Source organism: Onychostruthus taczanowskii, unplaced genomic scaffold (assembly GCF_017590055.1).
Source record: "Onychostruthus taczanowskii isolate IOZ18803 unplaced genomic scaffold, ASM1759005v1 scaffold41, whole genome shotgun sequence".
Classification (NCBI taxonomy): Eukaryota; Metazoa; Chordata; class Aves; order Passeriformes; family Passeridae; genus Onychostruthus; species Onychostruthus taczanowskii.
The window spans coordinates 5750615-5772280 of record NW_024501571.1 but is presented as its reverse complement, the minus strand read 5'-3'; the positions used below and the strand labels follow the sequence as shown (position 1 = coordinate 5772280).

The 21666-nt window shown below is 43.3% G+C and overlaps 1 protein-coding gene across 1 annotated transcript in view; it reads right to left on the bottom strand.

Annotated features, from left to right (window-relative positions):
- Nucleotides 1–222: 222 nt before the first annotated feature.
- The window catches only part of PRKCQ (protein kinase C theta), a 36889-nt gene continuing 15445 nt past the window's right edge, over nucleotides 223–21666 (bottom strand). Inside the window, exons 11-17 of the mRNA XM_041413359.1 lie at nucleotides 21115–21288; nucleotides 12040–12131; nucleotides 10547–10609; nucleotides 6827–6965; nucleotides 3448–3636; nucleotides 2775–2903; nucleotides 223–2147 (exon numbers count right to left, since the gene is read on the bottom strand). Coding sequence (XP_041269293.1) covers nucleotides 1992–2147; nucleotides 2775–2903; nucleotides 3448–3636; nucleotides 6827–6965; nucleotides 10547–10609; nucleotides 12040–12131; nucleotides 21115–21288 — 942 coding nt within the window. The 3' untranslated portion in view covers nucleotides 223–1991. The remainder of the gene's footprint in view (nucleotides 2148–2774; nucleotides 2904–3447; nucleotides 3637–6826; nucleotides 6966–10546; nucleotides 10610–12039; nucleotides 12132–21114; nucleotides 21289–21666) is intronic.

The following is a 21666-nucleotide window of genomic DNA, read 5'->3' as shown; positions in this document are numbered from 1 at the left end:
TAAAAAGAAACATTTCACTCTCTTCCTGGGTACCTTTGCACAGCACCCATCCTTGGTTTAGATATTGCCCTGTGGAGTAGTAGTTGTTCAAGTTGCTTGCTGTTGCTGTGTATTTATGGTCAAAATTCCCCCGGGGAATGTTCCCCAGACAGCACAGAGCCATTTTAATGGCTTTTCTAAGCACCTCTGTTCTTTGTCCCTATTTTATCACTTCAATGCCCATTTGCCAATTATACACAACATTTTATTAAACTGTACAAACAGCACTGGCATTAAAAAAATTCATGTTAACTAAATTCGTGTTCTAATCAAACATGATGACCAGCTCCACAAACTGCAAGCACAGCTGCCCCCTCCTGCATTTCATACAGCACAAACCAGGATTTCATCAGAGGCACTGGACTGAAACCTTTCTCAGGGTGTTCTGCTCTTCTTGTTGACTTCAGGCACTTCAGCCCTTGCTCCTGCTGGATTCTGTGCCTGCAGTCACTGCCAGTGATATCCCAGCACTGCCTGCAAGGCTGCATTCATCCTGTTGGGAGTTCCAAACTGACAGCCTGGATCAGCAGAACCAGGAATGCACCTCTGAAGGGAACCTGATTTTGGGATAACTCACCTTCTAGAGCTTTTCTTCTCCATGGACTGGAGGCTGATGCAACAAAGCTCCAAATGTACGTTCTTCAAATAGATCCCAACACCAACATGAGTGACTCCCTAAGCCCAGGTTGTTACAAAATCTTCTTTTTAGGGTCTGACTTGATTTTGACCCAGCTTTGCATGGGTATCTCAGCGACAAGCATTTACTGGATGGTTTCACAAACCTCCAACCTCAGAAAACAGTGCACCTTTATTTAAAAGGATACCATGATGAAAGGATCACAGAAAAGACTCTTTTATTTTAAACCCACCCACATTCCCACAGACTGCAAAGGGACAGAACACACAGCAAAATATCACAAGGTCGCCTCCTTCCCCGTGACCATCGTGTGTAGCTCATTGACCTGTGCCCAAGAGCTGGGACAGCATTTAGAGAAATAGAAAGTAAATCAGCCTTTGCAGAACCAGTTAGTACCTTTCAAGTGAAATACCCCAATTCTGTGACTGGAAGGCCACTTTTACAATGCTTAAACAATGGTTTGAGGAAATGTTGCATTTTTCTCATGTGGTTTTAGGTTAAAATGTCAGAAATCTCCATTGAGATCTTGCCCCGAGTCTGGTGTGTCAGAAGACACTTAAAGCTTTAGAAGAGGGTTCTTGAAACATTCTGTAACTTCCCATCCTTCCTGCTCAGGCACTAAGTGCAAACCTCTGGTTTTCTGTACCAATCTTGGCACTCCCTTTGGTAATGATCCATTGAGATGTGCAGATGGTGGAATGGGCACATGAAGAAAGTATCTTTGTTTTGTATGGACAAAAATTGAGCCCTAACACTTGTGAACAGCATTTTTAAAGGGTGTAGGGAGAAAATAACTTTTTCAAAGCTGTGCACACTTTGACAATTCTGCACACATACAAGTGGAGGTTACCAAAGCATCCAACCTGAGTCTTCCCTGACACCCTCAGGCCTTGAGCAAACCACTTTTCCTTCAGAAGAAGGTGGGTCTGGGTCAGAGTTGCAGAAATGGGCACTGACATCACCAGAAGCTCAAATATACTCATTTTTCCTTACAGAGATACCCGTTGGCTCTGTGTACAAGTAGTGGGGAACAGGTTTTGGCACCTTCGCATTTTCAGATGCTTTCAACTTCAAGAACATTGGGAAGAGAGAGAAGAGAGACCAAAAGATACCACAAAGAAACTTTATCATCAATGAAGTGTGGGCTGGCATCTGCTATGGACTGGAAAAAGTCAGAAGCCTCCAGGCATGGTACAAACTTTCACTGAGGTGTTTTCTTTCTTGAGGGGTCTTGATAAAAAACAACCATGCACAGTCTTCAGCTGACAAAGTGCTACTCAAATCATTACAGAGAATTCCTTCAGTAAGGCAGATCTCAGGAAAATATTTTCTCCATTTTAGGGTTCACAAAAGAGAAGTTGCTGAACATATTTTGGTCCATGCTGTTAATCAGTGCTCTGTCAGCACAGGACAGTCTGGGTTTTTCATTTAGGAATTCCTTGTCGAAGTTGCTACAGTCACTTGGAGATTTCTTCAAGAAAAGGAAAAAAGAAAATTGATGTCAAACCACTAATAGTCAGATCTTTATTACCACAGTACTGGCTCTATCAGGCAGCTTCCTATTTGCTCAGCTCAACCTTTAATTGAGAGCCAGTAAATATAAATATTATAAAGGAGGCACTGAGCCTGTGATCCAGGAATTCTGCCAGGCAGGGATGTTACAGCTTTGTAACATGGCAGACTGAACTCATCAATTGTATAACAGTTGTGGAAGACTGTAAAATGAAAGTATGATGTGCTTGTCAAATTAAATTATGTTATTATTATTAATGGGACTTTAATAATTTAACAAGACTGTTATTAATAGTCAGAATTATTCTGATGTAGCCAAACACTTGGTTCCTGAACTGTTTTACCTTTTGCAGTGCAATGAAAGGTAATTCCTTCAGAATGGCTGCAGTTCTGTGGTTAAGGGAAGGTGTTACCCCGCTGCAGTAACTGAGAAAGCAGTGAGTAATTTAAGGTTTCTCAGGTGTGGGCGTGCCAGACCTGGGCTTGCAGCTAAAGAAGTATTGTGAGCATCAGGTCGGGCAGCCAGTAGAAATGCACAGTTCAGAAGACCTGAGATGGGTGGAACTGAAAGAAGATCCATCCTTACCACTCTTGGTTTGAAAGGAGGCTCCATCCTTCTCTCTTCTAAAGCTTCCCAGTTGATTTCCCGGAAAAAGGCATGCTGGCGGATGTTCCCTCGCGCTCCCAGTCTCCTCTCAGGCTCTCTTACAAAAAGCTGGAATGTTGATCCCATAGGTTAAATTTTCTGATGATAATACAGGCATAAAGCAGGGTGGAATGTGTAATTATCCAGAGTCAGCGCAATGAGAGGAGGCCGTAATGGAGAAAATGTTGGGATTTTTTTCCTAAACAAGGAAGTTTACTGATTGGTATTAAGGTGATTATTATCTCTAATCCTGACAGAATGATAGGCTGTTTGGGCAGAAAGGTGGCAGCATGTGCCCCAAAAAGAGATGTTCAACATCTCAGTCTGATGTAACCCTTAGATTGAAGTATTTTTCCCAGGAGTTAACGAGCTTTGCACCTTAGGGCCTGCTCTGCAAATAAACTGATCTCTGCTGGTGTCTGTGAGGAGCCACCATCATGAACCAGGAGAAGAAAGACACCCAAATCTCCTTTTAGGAGACGTGTGGTTTGACGCCCACAGGAAAGACAGTGACTAAACTAAATCTGCTCCTCTCTACAACAGCTGAAGATAAACAAATTGAAGACAATAATTCTGGCAGAAAGGCTTTCATTTGATGGGCGGTGATTCTTACCTTCACCAAAATGTCCTTTGCATCCTTGTCCAGCCAGCGAGGGTAGAAGGGGTTGTCCATACGGATGGACTGGAAAAGCTCCTCCTCATCTTGGCCATGGAAAGGGGATTGGCCAATGAGCATCTCATACAGCAGGACACCAAAGGACCACCAGTCCACAGAGGTGTTGTACTTCTGCCCCAGCAGAATCTGCCCAGAAACAGGAGGCACAAAGGCAGAAGGAAAATGTCTGACATGAGTTTTTCAACTTCAGGAGGGTGGCCAGACCATGGCCTTGCAACAGCTGCTCTGTCAGAGGTGTTTCCCTGCCACTGTCATATTTTCTGAAAAATCTCTTTGCCCAGGATTTCTCTCCTGGGAAGCTGAGAAGCCTCAGAGAAAATGGAAACAATATTATCTCATTTGCTTCTCCTGTGTTTTACTACTTTAGAACGTAGTTTAGAGATTGTTTATCCAATGTGTGAATTGCTTTAACTTATTGGCCAATGACAGCCAAGCTGTGTCAAACTCTAGAAGAGAAAGTCATGAGTTTTGATTAATATCTTTCTAACTTTCTGTATTCTTCAGTATAGTTTTAGTATAGTATTATATAATATAATATAATATAATATAATATAATATAATATAATAATAAATTAACCTTATAAAAACATACAGTCAAATTTCATCCTTTCCTCCCTTTCAACGGGGGTCTCAGAAAATACCACACTTCCCCCCTGCCTGCAGCAGGAGCCAGAATTCTGCCAGTGGAAATCAGCAACGAGGCACAGCCACGCCTGGGTGCCAAAACAGTCCCTGGCACTACAGACAACAGGTTGCATGTAATTCTTATGTGACTTGAACAAATCCTTGGCTACCAGAGAGATCTCAAATATAAAAGAGGAGAGAAAGTCATCTTTAGCCTGCTCTCCAAGGGTTCAAATCAGGCTTGTGAAGGCCAAGAAGACAAATGGTCAGGAATCAGCATCTTGGGACTGATTCCAGTGACACAAGCTGAGTTTTAAAATTACAAATGTGGCAACTTAAAGATAGTTCAGGAGTATCAGTCACTTAAAATGGTGTGACTCTACCCCAGCAAAATCTTCCCCAGGAAAAACATGAAAGGAGTTGCTGATCTGTCCTCTTGAGACCAGCTGGGTTTTAGATGGAGGAATGGGAATTTGTCCTCAATCAGTCCCTTGGATTGTGCCTTTCAGTGTCACCTATAAAGTGACATCCAGCTGGAATGACGACCTCCCCAGGGCCTGAAGGACCATCACCAAGTTCTCAAACTTCCTCTCTGGAGAAGCAAAATTAATCTCACCTGCTTTTAGATATCTGTTGTGGAGATATCTAGAGCTGAACCTCTTATCACTAGCTCCTTTTATAGCCAAGGAAGGGAATTCACCCAGTTTTAAACATCTAATTAAATATTTACCTGCTGTAAAATACAACCCCTCTTTGTCTCCTCAAAACCTGCTCATATATAGATTTTTACATTGGAGATATCTAAAGGTTCACATGATGACTGTGGTGTGTAGGATTCTTAGCGGAATTTTAGAGTTGGAGAGGGGAAAATTTAATTTTGAGGCACAGTCTTTACTCTTGAGCTCACATATTGGTTGCAATGGGATGCTCTATACCTCATCTGTCTCCAAAAGAGGAGATGCCAAAAGGACAAAAAATAGATTTGAATATATGCTGTAATATATACAATGAGTTCCACTCAGAGCCAAAAACCAAAAAATCAGCAAGACCCCTTAATATATTTTTTTCTGGATCACAAACAAAATCATCCCAGCCTTTTTTTCTGAAAAGAGAAATTATTTTTATAAGGCTTTATCTTATAAAAGTCTAAAGTATATATACTTTATATATATAGTATATATATACTTTATATTATATATATATATATATATATATATACTTTATATATAAAGTGTATATACTTTAGTCTAAAGTACCTGTAAATTGAAATGAAAGTGTTTTACGGCAGTCAGAAATATAAAGGTTTATTTTGTTTGAAATTTTCTGGGACAAAAATAAACTCAGTAATTTAATTTCAGGCTGTCTTTTTTTCTGGTTTGATTTTTTTGAAATGAAAAAAATTGCTTGTCTACTGACCCATACCCCCCTTATTTGCATGGCTGTGGCCAAGGTGCTGGGTCTGTAACAAATGACAGTGGCAGCAGCTGCAGTGAATACTGACAAAGTCCAGTGCTCTTGCCTGTGGCAGGAGAGATGATCCATAAACTCCAGAAATGCTTTCAATTTAGAGATAAAATGTTTTATATGCACTCTTTGAATCCCTAAAATAAACATGATGTAGAAATAAAACTCTGAGCTATTTCAGTTTTTCTCTTTTCTATAAAATAAAATCAAATCACAGATAATGGATCAACGCTTGGCTATCTTTTTTTTTTAGGAGCAAAAAATAGCTTTTTTTTTTTTTTTCTTAAATAAAGGCATACTGAAGTGGAATAAAATACAATTGCAGCTTGATTGCAGAGCACATTTACACTCATTCTTAGGCAATAGAAATCCAATTGATTTGAAGAGACCCTTGAGACAGCAGTGGTGTAACCTCAGCCAGACTCGAGCCCTTAGTGCACAGTGAAGGACCAGTGAATTATAGTAGAGGGGGAAAAAAAGCCCTAAAGGCTTTGACAACTCTTTGGAAAATACCAATATCCATAATGAAAACACTAAAATTACAAAATGGGATCTTGAAAGGTAAATAAATGGATTCCAAACTGATGTCAGACATGATGCATGAATGACTTGTAGGTTTTTCTCTGAGCTAAAAGGTATTTTCTTTGGCCACCTAATTAGTCAAAGCCTCTCCATAGGAAGATCTTTCATTGTGTGAAGTCATCAGGTTAAGGAAACTTTCTCTTTTCTGGAGGGATTTAGTTCAAAACATCTAAATTTACTAGGGGGAAAAAAAAAAAAAAAGAACAAATTTCTGGTTAAATTTGAAAGAAATAAGGGAAAGGGCACAGTCAGCATTCATCAGGCTGTGTCTGTCCCTCAGTTGTGGGACCGCTTGGAGTTTCTTCTGCCATGGCCCAAAAAGAATTTCCATTAAGCATTCTCTTTCTTAGTTTAAGCCAAGTTCCACTTGTACCAAATAATGAATTAGCCATGGTTAGTTTTGGCATGTTTTGGCCCTTTGCACTGCACCTCATGTAATCCTGGTCCATTTTTTTGTAGTCACTAAAACAAGCAATGCCAAACAGCAACACAGGATCTGAGCCATGCTGAAATCCAGTTTCTGGCCTGGAACTGCTCCAAACCAGGTGATTGCTCTTTGCAGCCTCCACCACTGCACAATAGTCGTGTCTGGAGATGCGTTCCCTGTGCCAGAGCACTTGCTGACCTCCCTGTGCCCCACACCTACCTCGGGGGCAATATAGTCAGGAGTCCCACAGAAAGTGCTTGTCTTTGCGTCTCCAAACATGTTCTCCTTGCACATCCCAAAGTCAGCGATTTTGATGTGCCCCTCATTGTCCAGGAGGACATTGTCCAGCTTCAAGTCTCTGTGGAGGAAGAGAAGAAAACCCCGTTCTTCAAAGTGTGAAGCACACAAGTTATTTTAGCAGGTTACACTTATTACACTTGTTCTCTGCCTCTGTGTAGTGCCTCCCTGCTGGAAATACAAAGGAAGGCTGAGGGATAAACGAGGATAAATGCTGCTCTCTTGGGCTTCAGCATCCCTCTTCTGCATTTCTCTTGTTGCAGCACTGATTTATCTTCTGGAGAGGACACAGAATCATGGAATCACAGAATGGTTTGACTTGGAAGGGACCCTAAAGATCCCTCAGTTCCAACCCCCTGCCATGGGCAGGGACACCTCCCACTATCCCAGGGTGCTCCAAGCCTCATCCAGCCTGGCCTTGAACACTTCCAGGGATCACATCATCCAAGACATCTTCTAAAAGCTGTTTCCTTCGAGAATGCACTATAGTGAAGCTAAGAAGGGCTTTGTGCCAGCTGCTGCTTCCGCCCTAACACAACCTGGAGAACGAGAGCAGGTAATTCTCACTCTCTCCTCCCCCGGGAATCTCAATATTCTCTCTGAAGCTGCTGCCAGATCTCCCTTGTAGTGCAGACTCTACAAATGCCACAAGAGGTAAGGACCCATGAGCCCTGCAGAGGGCCAGGACAGCCCCAGATATCAGCAGAGCCCCCACCACTGCTGGGCTGCACCATCTCAACCCTGGCGTTCACAAAGCCTTTCACACTCAGCTGCCAGGCTGCTCTCTGAGTTTTCAAGCTCTGAGCTACTCTGGGAAGCAAAGTGCCCAGAGAGAGGAAGAAAACCGAAATGGACAGAGAAGGAAATAAAAGCAAACGAGCTGATGAATCATGACCATTGGTGGAGAACAAAGAGGTCCTCAAGTGGGAACTATGAAAGGAGAGAAAAGCTTGTAAAGAAGAAAAGAAAAAGGCAGAAAGAAAGGAAAGCTGGCATGGTTTCTATGTTAATTTTCTTGAATTTTACCTAAAGGTTTTGTTTTAACTGATATAATGACTGAGGTAAAATGTTTGGATCAGTGATTCTGCACTTAACTGGGGATGTGGGTAGAATTTGGGTCACCTGGTCTATGAGCACAGACATTCCTGCACTGCCTGGTTTGTGCTAGCAATCACTGCTCCTTCTCAGGGCTCCCAAAGCACTCAGACATGTTTGCTTGTACCCACAGCTGAGGGTGTAATTGTTATTTTTCATGCTATTTCCAACCTACACATATTTTGGCCAAAAGGCCAAGTTGGATGGGGCCTGATCCTGTGGATGGCATCCCTGCCCATGGCGAGGGGTCTGGTGATCTTTAGGGTTCCTTCCAACCCAAACCACTCTGAATCTGTGATTCTGTGATTTTCCAGATCTCAGGCAAGAAGTCTAACAACGAGGCTACTGCAGGGACACCCTCCCTTTGACAACTGCTTCACAATGTGGGGTTTTTTTCAGAAATGTTCCTCAAAGAAGGTAATTTCTAGTGCTTGATGCTCTTGAGATAATGGCCTGCAATTGCAGGGAAGATGATTCTTCAGAATCCCTCTGTGCAAAGCTGCTTGTCTTGCTTGGGCCAGGTCCCCATCAAGGTGGGGGATATTGTAGTGTTTACTCACTGAATTGTTGTCACAGGGCAACTGTTCTGCTGCAAGAATATGGCCCCAGACAAAATGGGAGTCATCAATCAAAGAGAAATACAGAGAAAACCGAGACATTTGCCTTCCAAGTGGCAGACACTCATGTTGTCACAATTTCCAGCTGGAATGACTTATTTTAGTTACAACGTTGAGATCAATCTTGGGCTGCCAGCACTGCTTTTATTCATCTGGTAGATCGAAGCAAAACAAAAAAACCCCATCACCTACAGTTTGCTTTCATTATTTTGATTAGTCTCAAACTCATTGGCTCCAGGGACTGGGGTTTCTGCCAAAAAATACCTCGGCTCATTCGTTAAAATTTAAGCCAATGTTTCCAAACGTGGGTGCACGAGACAGAACAGCTGGATTCATTATTCTTACGACATCGGAAGAGATGTAGCTTCAAAAATTATTTCTATTCACTTTCCTAAGCACTTAGTTTGCTCTGACAGAGATACTGATGACTCTGTGTTCTCAGCTGACCTTGCTGTCATTGTCTTCAGTGAAAAAGGGAAAAGAGAGGAGGACTGGTTAAACCTTTTCTCTCAACGCTTGATACCCAAAGCAATATCACCAATTCCTGGGAATGAGATATTTCTTCCTATCCACATGCTACCCAGTGCCCAGATGTCCCAATTTCCCCACAATTTTCCCTCAATTCCCAAGGTTCCAGATTCTAAGCACCCCTCTCCTTTCAGGAGGAAATGGGTCCCAAACTCCAGCTCGGCACTGGCGCAGTGATTCCAAGTAAAAATGTGAATTATAAACAAAATGTCAGCATTAGCAGCCCTGCCATAAAGTCACCATGTCCTGCAGATATTTTTAATCAGATTTTCTGAGAAGACTGATTAAAAATAACAGACGTAGCCAAGTGATTTGGGCACTTCAGAAAATTTTTCCCTTCACTCATGGAGAATAATAATTAGAGCAGGAAAAGTTGCTGAGGGCCCAGAGATGATCTTAGCTTAATGCCACTGATATTGATCTCATGTTTATGCAATCACCATCACCGGTCAATAAAGACTATAAATGGCTCCCACATGAGTACTAGTAAGAATCAAAGCTCGTGTTTTAAAGGGAGAATGGCTTGTGAGCAAGTCATCCACTTTCAGCATTTGCTCTAATGTTCATGCTACATGACAAACACTGAAATAAGCTCATTTTGGGTTCAGCAAACATCGTTGCTGTAGGGAGCTTTCTCATTTATTTGTGACAAGGTATTTGTTTTCTGCTTTTAAAGAAGACTGCAATGTAGTAACCGAATTTTGCCATGAAGTTGAGCTTCACCAGAGCTCCCCAGAAATTCAGTTCCTCCTTTTGGCCATGGGAAATCAGACTGTGGCCTAATTTCTGGTAGAACTGGGCACTTCCCATACACAATTTAATTCAGGCTTGATTAAGATAAAGATGCCCTCTCCTCTCTGCTTACTACAAGAACTTGACAGACAACTCAGATTCATGATGGTGAGACGAACCCCATCTCCCCACTGTGCACAAAATTAATCAAAAATTAAGATATACCACTGTGTCTCTGCTTCTGTTACTTGAGTTGAGCTTGTGACCACTGCCCCAAAGTAACCAGCATAGCAGATGTACCAAATTTCTTGTGTCTGAGTTGATTTTAACATACCTTGATATGTTGAAAGCTTAAACAAGGTGACTACACTGGGAGCTGTGTGAATGGCTCTGTGTAAATGCAAAATGTAAAAAATAAATCCAAATAAATTAATTTGTTTTACTGTTAATTAAAATAGAACTGGGTTCTGAAAAAAAGATCACAACTGCCTTTTCTACATTCTTTCTTTAAAATAAAACACCCAAACTATGTAAAAGGGAAATCTGCAGGGAATTGCAGTGCCAGTAAGTACAGCCAAGAAACAGCCTCTCTGCTGCCATTGGTGCTTGCAGGGAAAAGCAGAAAAGGTTTAGCATTTAGCATATTAATTACACTAAAGAGTAAAATTACCTGTATATTATGCCCTTGGAATGGAGGAACTGGAGCCCACAAATTATTTCAGCAGCATAAAACCTGAATGACAGAAGGCACAGGTCAGAACAGGAGCTTCCCAAAGGTTTTTTCAACCACACCCAAAAGGGTGGAAAACTTGTCCCCACAAGACCCAAAATTTCATTAGGTTGCCAGAAGGTTTGGAGTGTCTCCAGAAGGCTTGGGGTGACTGTGTTTTACTGATGGGTGACGTGAGATTCCCAAAAGCAGGGGGGAGTCTGGGATGGGGAGCACAGACTCCCTGCCCAGATTTCTGACCTACTTTTCAAAGAATCCTGGAATTCTGGAATTGTTTAGGCTGGAAAACCCATCTAGCATCGAGTTCAACCATTGACCCAGCACTGCCAAAACCATCGCTAAAAACCACATCCCCAAGTGCCACATCCACACTTCTTGAACACTTCCAGGGACAGCGATCCCACCACTTCCCTGACAGCCTGCTCAAACAACTGATCACACTTTCAGTGAAGACATTTTTTGCTGATTTTGAAAGCTTGTCCATAATATGGGCTATCCAGCAGGCTGGTGGCCTTTCTCTGGAGTTTTTTTGAGCTTGAAGTCATTGTTCTCAGCACATTTTTACCCAAAGGACTCCACCACATCCTGCTGCAAAGAGGCAGCATCAGTGTGGAGAATGAAAGTGCTGTCCCAGAAGGGAATGAAACCAGAGGATCATATCCCCCTCCAGTGTGGCACAGCTCTGCTCCCTCAGTCTTCAATGCATTGGCCCTTAATTCTGGATGTTCAAATGCATTTGAAAAATATCATCAAACACAGATTTAAAAGACTGTGTAGATTTTTTGTTATTAAATTATTAAATGAAAGTAATTCCTATAGTGGTTTCAATATTGACTTTCAAAATACCTTTTGCTTGCAGAAGGATCAAAAGCACCTTTCATTTATTCTAATTCTTCTATTTACTTTAATCAAAGCTAAATACATATTTAATTCTCTGCTGGTATATTAATTTTTTGTTTAAATTTATCTTTTGTGCTTTTGATAGGTTTTCACCCCACCCCCTTGAACTTTAAGGGGAAAAAGGGAAAATCCCATTACTTCTAACAAACAACAGCTTCACCTCTGACCACTGGGCTGGGAACCTCAGCTTAAGCAGGTCCTGCAGCTTGGCTACAGAATGCTGTAAAGAAGCAAGGTCATGTCTGAGTGAAACCAACTGTGTGGATGGAGTCTAAAAGTCTTCTGTGGGATGGAAAAGAGGATGGGCAGTGACTCACTCCAGTCCCTTCACTGAGCTGGGAGGATGGCCTCTGGTTTTGTTGTGTTTGGAGACAGCTGGGATAGAGAGGCTTCCAGCACAAGCATCATCCCCACTTTTCAGCCAGGCAAGGTGAAGAGAGGTCAAATAATCTGCCCAAGATTTCCTCTACAGGGCTGTGGCAGAGCTGGGATTAAAACCAAGTCAGGCCCAAAGGCAGTGATAAATGTCTTACGTTGCTCTGGGAAGGTCGAACTTATGGCAGCTCTGGATGTGGAACATGAGGTCTCCTCCATTGAGGTATTCCATCACAAAAAAAAGGTTTTCCTAGAAAAGGAGACAAGGTGAGAATAAATAAAGGGTGGTGAGGAGCGAGGTAAAAGTTTAAATATTTTTTAAAAAAATCAAACTGCACAGAAAGCACTCAAAAAGAGGAAGGAAAGTATTGCTGTGAGGGTTTTGGAAAGAAAGCAGCTCCTTTTTTACATCCCTCCTTTCTCCTCTTGGTTCCCTAAGCCCATACTCACACTCCCTGCCCTGATTTCTATAAACACCATTAGCAAACACTGCAAAGCCACTTCATAACCAACTGAGGCTGTGGATTTTTACCAGCAGAACTCCAGGCTCACAGAAAGGGCTCAGTAACTTTACAGTGCCTGTACAGCAGAAGGACAAATGGACAAGCTTCTAGTGGAAAAGGCAAAAATCACTCCCAGCTCTCCCCTGGTCCCCATCCCAGTACAGTATCCATCCTCTTCAAGCTGGTGTCACCTGCATTCCTGCACAGCTTCTGTGGAGGCACTTCACCTGGGTCTGACTTTTTCAAGTCATCAGAGACACCAACCAGACACAGCAAATTGTTTTAAGCACATGCTTGATTTTAAGCCTGAAAGCTGCTCTGTGTAACTTGCTGGTGGGGAAAGTAATGAATTCATGATTACTTTCAATATTTCTAGATACCCATTGAGCACCTACATGTCAGAGAAACCTGGAAAAAGTCGAGTTCATGTCCCCAGCTGCATGCAACCATCAGTTGTTCAACCAGGGCAGTGAAAAACTCTCCTCCTGGTACACAGAAATGATGGAATCTCTCTCTGTCTGAAAGGTCACTGAGGTTTCTTCTCCCATCCTTGATACAGAATCATGGAATCACAGAATGGTTTGGGTGGGAAGGGACTTAAAGACCCCTAAAGTTCCACCTCCCACTAGACCAGGTTCATGTACATGGCATTAATCCCCTCTCAGCTTCAAGAGCCAAGACTCACCACCAGCACCCTGCAGAAACTGGTACGAATTAATCTCTCCCTTCCACACTGAATTGTCTCTACAAAGCAGAAAGGACACCTATTTCTGAAGGAAAAGGATTTGCACACTGAGCTATGGTTCCAGTTTAAACTTCTCTTTTGGGAATCTCACCTTTTGTGCATAAATGCAGGAATAAAACAAAATGGATGTGGTATCTTTTCCCCCTCAAAAGCCTCTCTGTTTTGTACACACCTGAAGTCAGTCATCTCTAGGCTATGCTATAAAGTTTATGAATATCTTCCTTGTGTTTCCTATTGCCCATTACATTTTCTTCTGGGGGGAAAATAGAGTTATTTTCACTTATATTTTTTAACAGTTGAATGTTTTTATCCGTAAGATCTAATGTAAGTATCTCTGGAAGCAAGCCAAGAGCTGGCTATGTTAAAAAACCACAAAAGTGCTTGTTCCTTTCAAACAACAGCTGTCTGCTCTAATTTGTGCAATTTCTTTAGCCAGATCCTCTTAATTACAGCACTCTCATTTAAATGGACTCACTGGAAACCCCACCTGTCATCCAACAAGCTCAAAGCCAGATCTGGCCTCCTGGGGAAAGAATACAAATTCCATCACTAAACCAAATGGGTGCAGGTTTTCAGTGTTTCTTGCACCTGCAGGGGGCTGTGCACATAAATGAGTTCCAGCAAGTAAAAAGTCCAGAGGAAGGTGGGAAATTTAGTGAAGAAATGTATAAATCTTGGAAGCAACGTGAGCTCAGCAGCCCATTCAGGAAAATACTTGAACAGATGCTCTTTGGGAAGGTACACAGGGAGGTGATGGGGTTTAGCCAACAACACACCAGCAGCCACATGTGTCCTGCTGGGACTGAAGAAACCTCATGCTCATGGGTCTTGAAATGGGCCAGACTCAGCTTTCGTGGGCTGGGACAAAGAAAACCCCTCAGTTCCCCTGTAAAGTCCACTGATTTTAGCTACACCTCATCACACATCTCTAAATGTAACCTGAAATCCATGTTTATCCAGCAGAATGAATGGTCATGCTCTTCTTGTTCATGGACTTGAGCAATCATCTGATGTAGCTGTTTAACTGAACCCAGGGACTCTGGCTTGAAACTGGGGACTTTGGCAGCAGACTTCCCTTCCTTGAGGGAAGAAAAGGTGGAGCAACCCCTTGGATTAATTTACATCCACATATACAAACCCTGTTGCTCAACTTCCTTAAGCTATGGAGCTGGAGGACACAAACTTTACTTAGTTTGTGCTTACTTAGGAATGTTTAGTACTAAAGTTTATGATATATCAGGTGCTATAGAGTGGAGCAAATATCCTATTGAAAAGACAGACAGGATCACTCTGACTTTCCTGCTGTGGGGCTTGGAAGTTCCCCTTGCTTCTTAAGATGTCTGGAATATGTTGTGGAGGAGAACTGGTTGAGATCAGCCCCACGTCATTATGAGTGGTGAGGTGTAACCAAGAAAGGCAAAGTGCAACAACTTATGGAGTCAGCTTCCTGGGTCTGAGATCTACACAGCCACAGAACACATTAAATATGGGAAGTAGCAAAACCCATTCTTGAAACCACTGAAAATTGAAGAGAGTGCTGGAGGTCAAAGGGTTGGAGTGGCGCGGAGGACGTTCTTGCACACAGGCTCCAGCTTCACTTCCTCTCGTCCTGGGAAAGTTAGCTGATGGCTCCTGCTGGCTGCTGGGAGGCTCTGGAGCCTGTCAGCACTTGGAGCAGGCAAGGGGGGTTTATCTGGTTGAAAATGTCCCTGCTCACTGCAGGGCAGCTGGACTAGATGACCTTTAAAGCTCCTTTCTAACCCAAAGCATTCTCTGATTCTCAAGGCTCTGCCATGCCCGTATCTCCTGCAGTGGTCCTGCCTGTGGATGTTGAGCAAGCAAGCAGGAATGTTGTTCCTCAGTGGTGAGACCCACACAGCTCTGCAGCAGGCTTGGAAAGAGTGCTCTGCCCCTGTGCCCTGCAGGCAGCTGACCAGCTGTGGGAGCATCCCTTGGCAGCAAATGATCAAGCCTAACTTTTGGTCATGGTTCTGGACTCACACAACAGAAAAAGTTTGGTCTCTTGGCAGACCTCAGGACCATCTTTTGTGACTACAGAGCTCAAGGAGGATTGTAAAGGCCCTTCCTGCACTCAGGGATGGACACTGCACCAGGGTACTTATAAAATCATAGAAATTCTGAGCTGGAAGGGACCAACAAGGATCATCAAAGTCCAACTCCTGGTCCTGCACAGGACACCCCTGAGAATCATACCATGTGCCTGGGAGTGTTGTCCAAACACTTCCTGATGTATTTAACACCAGTTGTCTTAAGAATATCCATGTATCAGCCATTCCCTACTTCTAGACCATCTTCCAGGGGCTTTCTCCATTACAGCACTGGAACAGGACAAACCCTTCTGGAGATGGGAGGTGAAATGCTGCTCCTACAGCAGACAGAGCCTTACAACACGAGGTTGTACAGCACACAGACGTGGCAGCAGTGCCCTGCACAAAATAACACAACTCCTGCACACAAAATAAAACTGTTCCCCAGCCCAGCCAGTCCTGCCAGGTGCTGAAAGCCTGGATTACTGCAGGAACTCACTTTCCTGCCCTTTCAATCCCTCAGTGCCTTGTGCTGAGCTGAGATCCTCCCCACAGAGCCACCTGCTCCCTCTGCCTCTCCAGGACATGGCAGGGATGGAGTTAAACCAACCTGCTCCTGCTCTGCTGCTGTGAGAATGAATAGGCATTATCAGAGATGCTTTCAACTTTATAAACAATGAGTATAAAGCAGGCAGCATTTAAATTGATCTTTTGAAGGTACATCCTTTAACAGGCTCTTAAAATCCTTTAACCAGCTGGAAGCCCTCCAGAGCACTTTTCTGCAGAGATTTTCAGATTTTGTTTTCTTTGCATTTTGAAAGCACTTGCACACATAAAAATACACAATTTAACACCATTTACTGAAGAGCAAAAATTCTTCTTCCCAGGGCTTCCAGGAGGATGAATGTCAGAATAATTAATGCTGCAGGACAGTGTGGCTTTAGCTGTGTTTACAGTTACCCTAATGAATGTCTCCACATGGAGAAAGCTCCAGATTGAGTGACCTAATCCTGCTGCATTCCCATTGAACAAGGCTGTCCCTGGCCAAGAGAAAGGCTGGACATGATGCAATTCCTGCAGCTGGTCTCACCTTTTCATGCAGCTCAGCACAGTCTGGGTGCAGATCCACACCTTGGATCTATTTTATTTCATGGGATAGTTGGCAGCCAAAAGCCTCTCAAGCCTTTTCCACCACATCACTGAGTGCTGCAATCCCACCAGAGCAACCCATCCAGTGGGAAAGAGGGCAATGCAGTCCTCACAGTGTCCACTGTCACAAGGAACAGTTAACACAGGGTTACTCCTTCCTAGGAGGTAGCTGCAGGCAATCACCTGCACTGGAATTTGCAGCAGAGCAATCCAAACTTTAATTCTGTTCTCTGGTTTAAATACTTTCCCCCCCTCTCTTGTGCAATATCAGCCTATCTTCTGGAGATGGCAGCATTTCTTAGAGCTGCCCAACAATCCAGTCCAGCCCCAGCTCTCGCTGTTTATTCCTTGTTCTAGTCCTTGCACTGTCAGCATTCCTTGCTGCGTGTTGAGCTGCTCATTTGGGATGCTCAGCGTGGCGTCCCCATCTGCTTGGTACAAAGCACAGGGATACATTTGTACACATAAATGAAATATGTTTGCAGAGAGGAAGGTGCAGGCTTGGCTTCCACTTGAGCTCTGAGATCCCAAGACTTTTACTCACACTCAGAGCAGACAGAGTCCATCACTCACTGATAAACTGAGGCACTATCAGCCCATGTCTTGCAAGAGGAAGTGGTTTTCCCTATCAGTGTCCAGCAGAATCTTGGAGACTAATTTTCTCAAGGCTCCCTATCAGTGTCCAGCAGAATCTCGGAGAGGGACTAATTTTCTGAAGGCTAGAGAAAGATTTGTGGATTAAAAAAAAAAATAAATCACCAGATCAAAAACGAAACAAAAAGTAGCCAAATCCATGAAACATAAATATTTTAGCAGTTGAAAAGCAGAAAAAAATTAAATATTTTTTTTAGGAAGTATTTTTTTTTTTTCAGGACAAAGTGCAGCTAGACTGCAGATTCTTAGAAATCCCAGGCAAAGCTTGAATGCATTTTGGGCTGATTTCTCTCAGGCTGGACAATGGGGAGGCAATGACAATATGTGTATTGAATATGGCAACCATCTTTTACTTAAAAAAACCCACTGGTGAGCTGTCCTCCTCTTTTCCTGGCCAACGCCTCCCCCCAGTTCACACCACATGGGCTGACATCACCTCAAAGTGTCTTGCAAAAACTTCACATATTTGATGTTATAATTACAGCTGCTCACACCTCCTCTGGCACAACCTCGTAGAAATCCCAAAGCTCTGCTGAGGTGCTGCTATTTCTGCTAAACCAGGTTGAAATTTTGGCCAGGATCCAACGAGACCTTGCCAGTTTTCCTGCCTGTCGGTTGCAAGAGGCAAAATCCTCAAAGCTTTCCTAAAATTTCCCATCAGCTGCTTCAAATCTGGCCTTGAATCAGATTTTTTTCCAAGCTCAGAGTACTCAGAATACTACAAGGATGGACAGATGTTTCCAAGAAAAAGCAGGAGGATGGAGCTAGGGCTGTTCAGGAGGTCCATGGCACCAGCAGGCAGAGAAGCTGAGCATCCAAAGGGTGTGAAATGCCCACGTGCCAACCCCATGCCCTGATTCAGGGCAAAGAAACCAGCCCTGCCCATCAAGAGCCAGTCAGAGAGAGAACAAAACTGAAATCATGCTCAGGAAAAAAATAATTCAGGAATTGAAGTAACCTCTGAGGGGATATTTTACTGAGAAACCTGAAAATACACATGGAAAACAGAGACAAAGAATTTTCTAATTAGGACCACACTCCTGTTTTATGATTCTTTTCTCCTTCTTGCCAGTGTAAGAGATTTTTCAGTCAGTATTAAGCACACAAAGGCAACAGAGGATGTGAAAAAGGCTCACCACCAGGAGAAAACATATAATACAACAGTAAAGCAGAAAATAAATATTTCTGTAATATTTTCTTTTAAATTGCAGTAACGATTACTTCTCTTTTGGGTTGAGATAATCTTCTCTGTTCCTATTTTGTGCTGCAAGTCAAAATGCCTCAAGATTTAATTTGCATTTAGGTAAAGGGTGTTAATAAAACGTGGTCAATGAAGTAAAGAAACAGAAATAAAAGTGACTTTCAAAAAGGGAAAGACTATTTTTATGGCAGAAGATCAGTGAAATGCAAAAAAGAAGAAAACATAAGCTCTGGGATGCTAGTCACTCTTTTGGCATCACTGATTTTGGGATTTCACAGAATTATAAACATATTTTTCTCCTCTTTAACATAACAGCGTCCCTTTAAATCTAATACAGCAGAATAGCAAAATAGCTCTTTGAGCTTATTGTTAAAATTCAGAGTATGTAATTATGTCAGCTGAATATCTGGATACAAAGATGACTGCAGTAAAATAAAATTCAAAAAGAGATTGGACCAAAAAAAACCCCCAAACATTATGGGCTTGCATTTATTCTCATGCAATAAAACAAGAAAAGTATTCTGAGTTTTGAAAGCACTGGTCATTCCGACTCCACTGAAACAGAGAAGGGCATTGAGTGCCTGGTGCCATCTAAAATCTGTCTGAAGCGCCATCCAGATTTATATAATTGATTTATATAATTGAGCAGTCACTCATTACCTGCGTGGAGGTGAGGAAGAAACTCATCCCAGAGCTCAGAGAGCTGTCAGCAGATTAAAGGACTTTTTTCCCCCCCTGGAAACATGTGGACTATTGAGGTCCTTGTTTTGGTGCAGGAATATTCCTGTTTTTAGTGTTCTTGCAGAGACACTCAGCACCTGGAGCAGCTCAGGTAAGCCAAAGCATGAGGGATTCAGAAAGCATTGGCACATATGTTTCTTTTTGAAACTACTTATCTATCCAGTGAAATTTCAAGAAACAACAACAACAAAAAAAAAGTCATATTTGCAGTATTAAAACCCATGGAAGGACTCTACACAGCGGTGCCGTGGCTTCTGCCCATGGCAGGGAGGTGGGAAATAGGTGGTTTTTAAGGTCCTTTCCAACCCAAACCATTCCATGATCCTAAAATGATTGCCATAAAAGACATTCTGACAACCAGAGTGCTTTGAGCCCTGGAAGACCATCCAAGGTTGTCACAGCTCCCAGCTCTGGGTGACTTTCCTACACTGAGTGATCACTGCTGGCTTCCAAAGGTCAGGGGAGAAAAAACAGGAGCTGAAAATCAACCAGAGTCCAGAGCAGTTTTGGCCTGGGCAGCCCCATCCTAGCTCCTCTCTCTGTGGAGCCAGGATGGTGAGATCACACAGCTTTAAAGTGGCAGTGATGGCTTGGGATGAGATGGATGGGAATTCTTTCTCCATGTCAGCAGGGCAATTCTGTGCTGCTGCCCTGAAGTGTAGGGAAAAAAATCATCTGGCTTTTCAAGCTTGGTACCCATGAATTTTCCAGGCACTTATTGCTTTTCCATCCTTCAGTTTTTCCCCTTAAAGAGTCAGTAAATCCCACCTGGATCCTGACATGACTCCATTTGGTGTCTCCTCTTTTGGTCTCATGAGGGAAGGGGACTCCTGCATGCCTGCACTGCCTGAAGCCAGTGCCCCAGACTGGCCCTGCTGTATCATCCTGAACCTGACCTACAGCTCCCAGACCAGGCTGGAGCACAGACAGCATGGTTCTGCTGCTGGCTTCAGTCAGCATCCCTCTGGAGATACAGGAGCAATCCCTGGAGTAAAAGCTCCCTCACACAGCTGTGGATGTTGTGAATGCTTTATCTCTTCAATTAAATCTTGATCTTTGCTTTTGGAGTTGTGGCATTTATATTTTCCTCTGAAAACCAGCCCTCCTCAAGTAGGGAGTTAATTCCTTTCCTTGCCAGGCAAGGATCCATTCCCAGGACACATTATCCCCACTGTCAGTCCTGAAGGGGTTAAACATGAATGCCCGGGCTCAGTGTCACATCACTTACAGCAGTTCCCAGACATTGCCTGTTATAAATTTTACCTGTCTTATACAGGTGCCATATCCCACAGATGACTGGGATGAACCACAGAGGTTGTATTTGTTTCTCCTGACCCTGAAGAAGAACCTCCCACTGAGCAGGTCCTAACCTTACACTGAGCAATGCCTTGTGCCACCAAACCCTGGAGCTGAGCAGGGACTGGGAGCATTCAAACAAAACCCATGCTGCTCTGATTTTGAGCTAAGAGACATCAACCATCTCTCAGGAATGGTTTAAGTAGGTTGGACAGGGAAGACAAACTCTCAAACTTCCATTGTTTCTTTCTATGCCGTGTGTGTGCTTTGATGTTAAGGCTATTGGTTGTGGCTCTGGGAAGCTGAGCATTTGTTGGCATGTAGGACCATGAAAATATGTGTATTACCTAAATGTCACTTCAGTTTTGGTTTGGAGTCAAAAGCCAGATTTCAGGAGATGCTCCGAACTGCAGCACCACCAGTGCCTGATACCATTTAACAGTAACTGGGGCAAAGAAGTGAATCATAGCATGTTTATCCTCCAAAACCAGGGTTCTTGAGTAGGCTTTGATCCAGGCTAGCTGCAGAACAATGTTCCATGGGCCAAAAGGTTCAGGTAACATGTCAGCAAGGGCACATCCTTACCCTGGCTGTGGGTGTTGCCTTGGCACATCCTTGGCCCAGGGTACCAGGATGCAGATTTTAACAGCAGATTTTATCTCAATGAGTCTGGGATGCCATAATCCTCAAATACACCGTTCCATCCCCAGACTGATGTGGGGAAAGTAGATTAAATTTTTGGAGCCATTTCCCCAGTGCTTAATCTGAAGATCCCTTCCCTGAGCACCACTTCATGTCCCGAGTGGACCACAGCAGGCTGAAGCCCTTCACCAAGCATCTGCATTTCAGTAAAGCATTCTCAGCCTGTGGAAGAAGGTGGCAGATCCTTGTCTTACCTTGGTCTGGAACGTGCAGAAGACATGAGTAAGGAATGGGTGCTCCCAAGCCAAGGAGAGGACTCTCTTCTCCACCATCGTACACTCAACGTCATCATCCATCAGCACCACGTCCTTCTTCAGGGCTTTCACAGCAAAATACTGGTCTGTGCTCTTCAGCTCGGCCAGGAACACCTGAAATGGAAACAGCTGCTCAGAAGGAGGGATTATCTCCTCTCAGAACAGCCATGTGAGGGTGGGAGCTGAGCTCCTGAGAATTCACTGGGGTACACCTAAAAAACCTTGATGCTTAAGGCCCCATTCTGCCATTAAAGGCTTTGAGTTTGCTCCCCACACCCAGAACAGTTTTACAAAGTTGAGCCCCGGAGAAGGATGTGAAGTTCTTGGCAATTACAGGATCAGGGTCCTACATGCCTGGATGGACAGGACATGCCAGGGAGCCAAGCACCTCTGATAACAGAAACCATCCTCATGCAAATGCTCCTGAGATACATTTCCTGTTTTCCGACTTCAAATAAAAGCAATATTCTGTGTTTTATTCAAATAAAACAC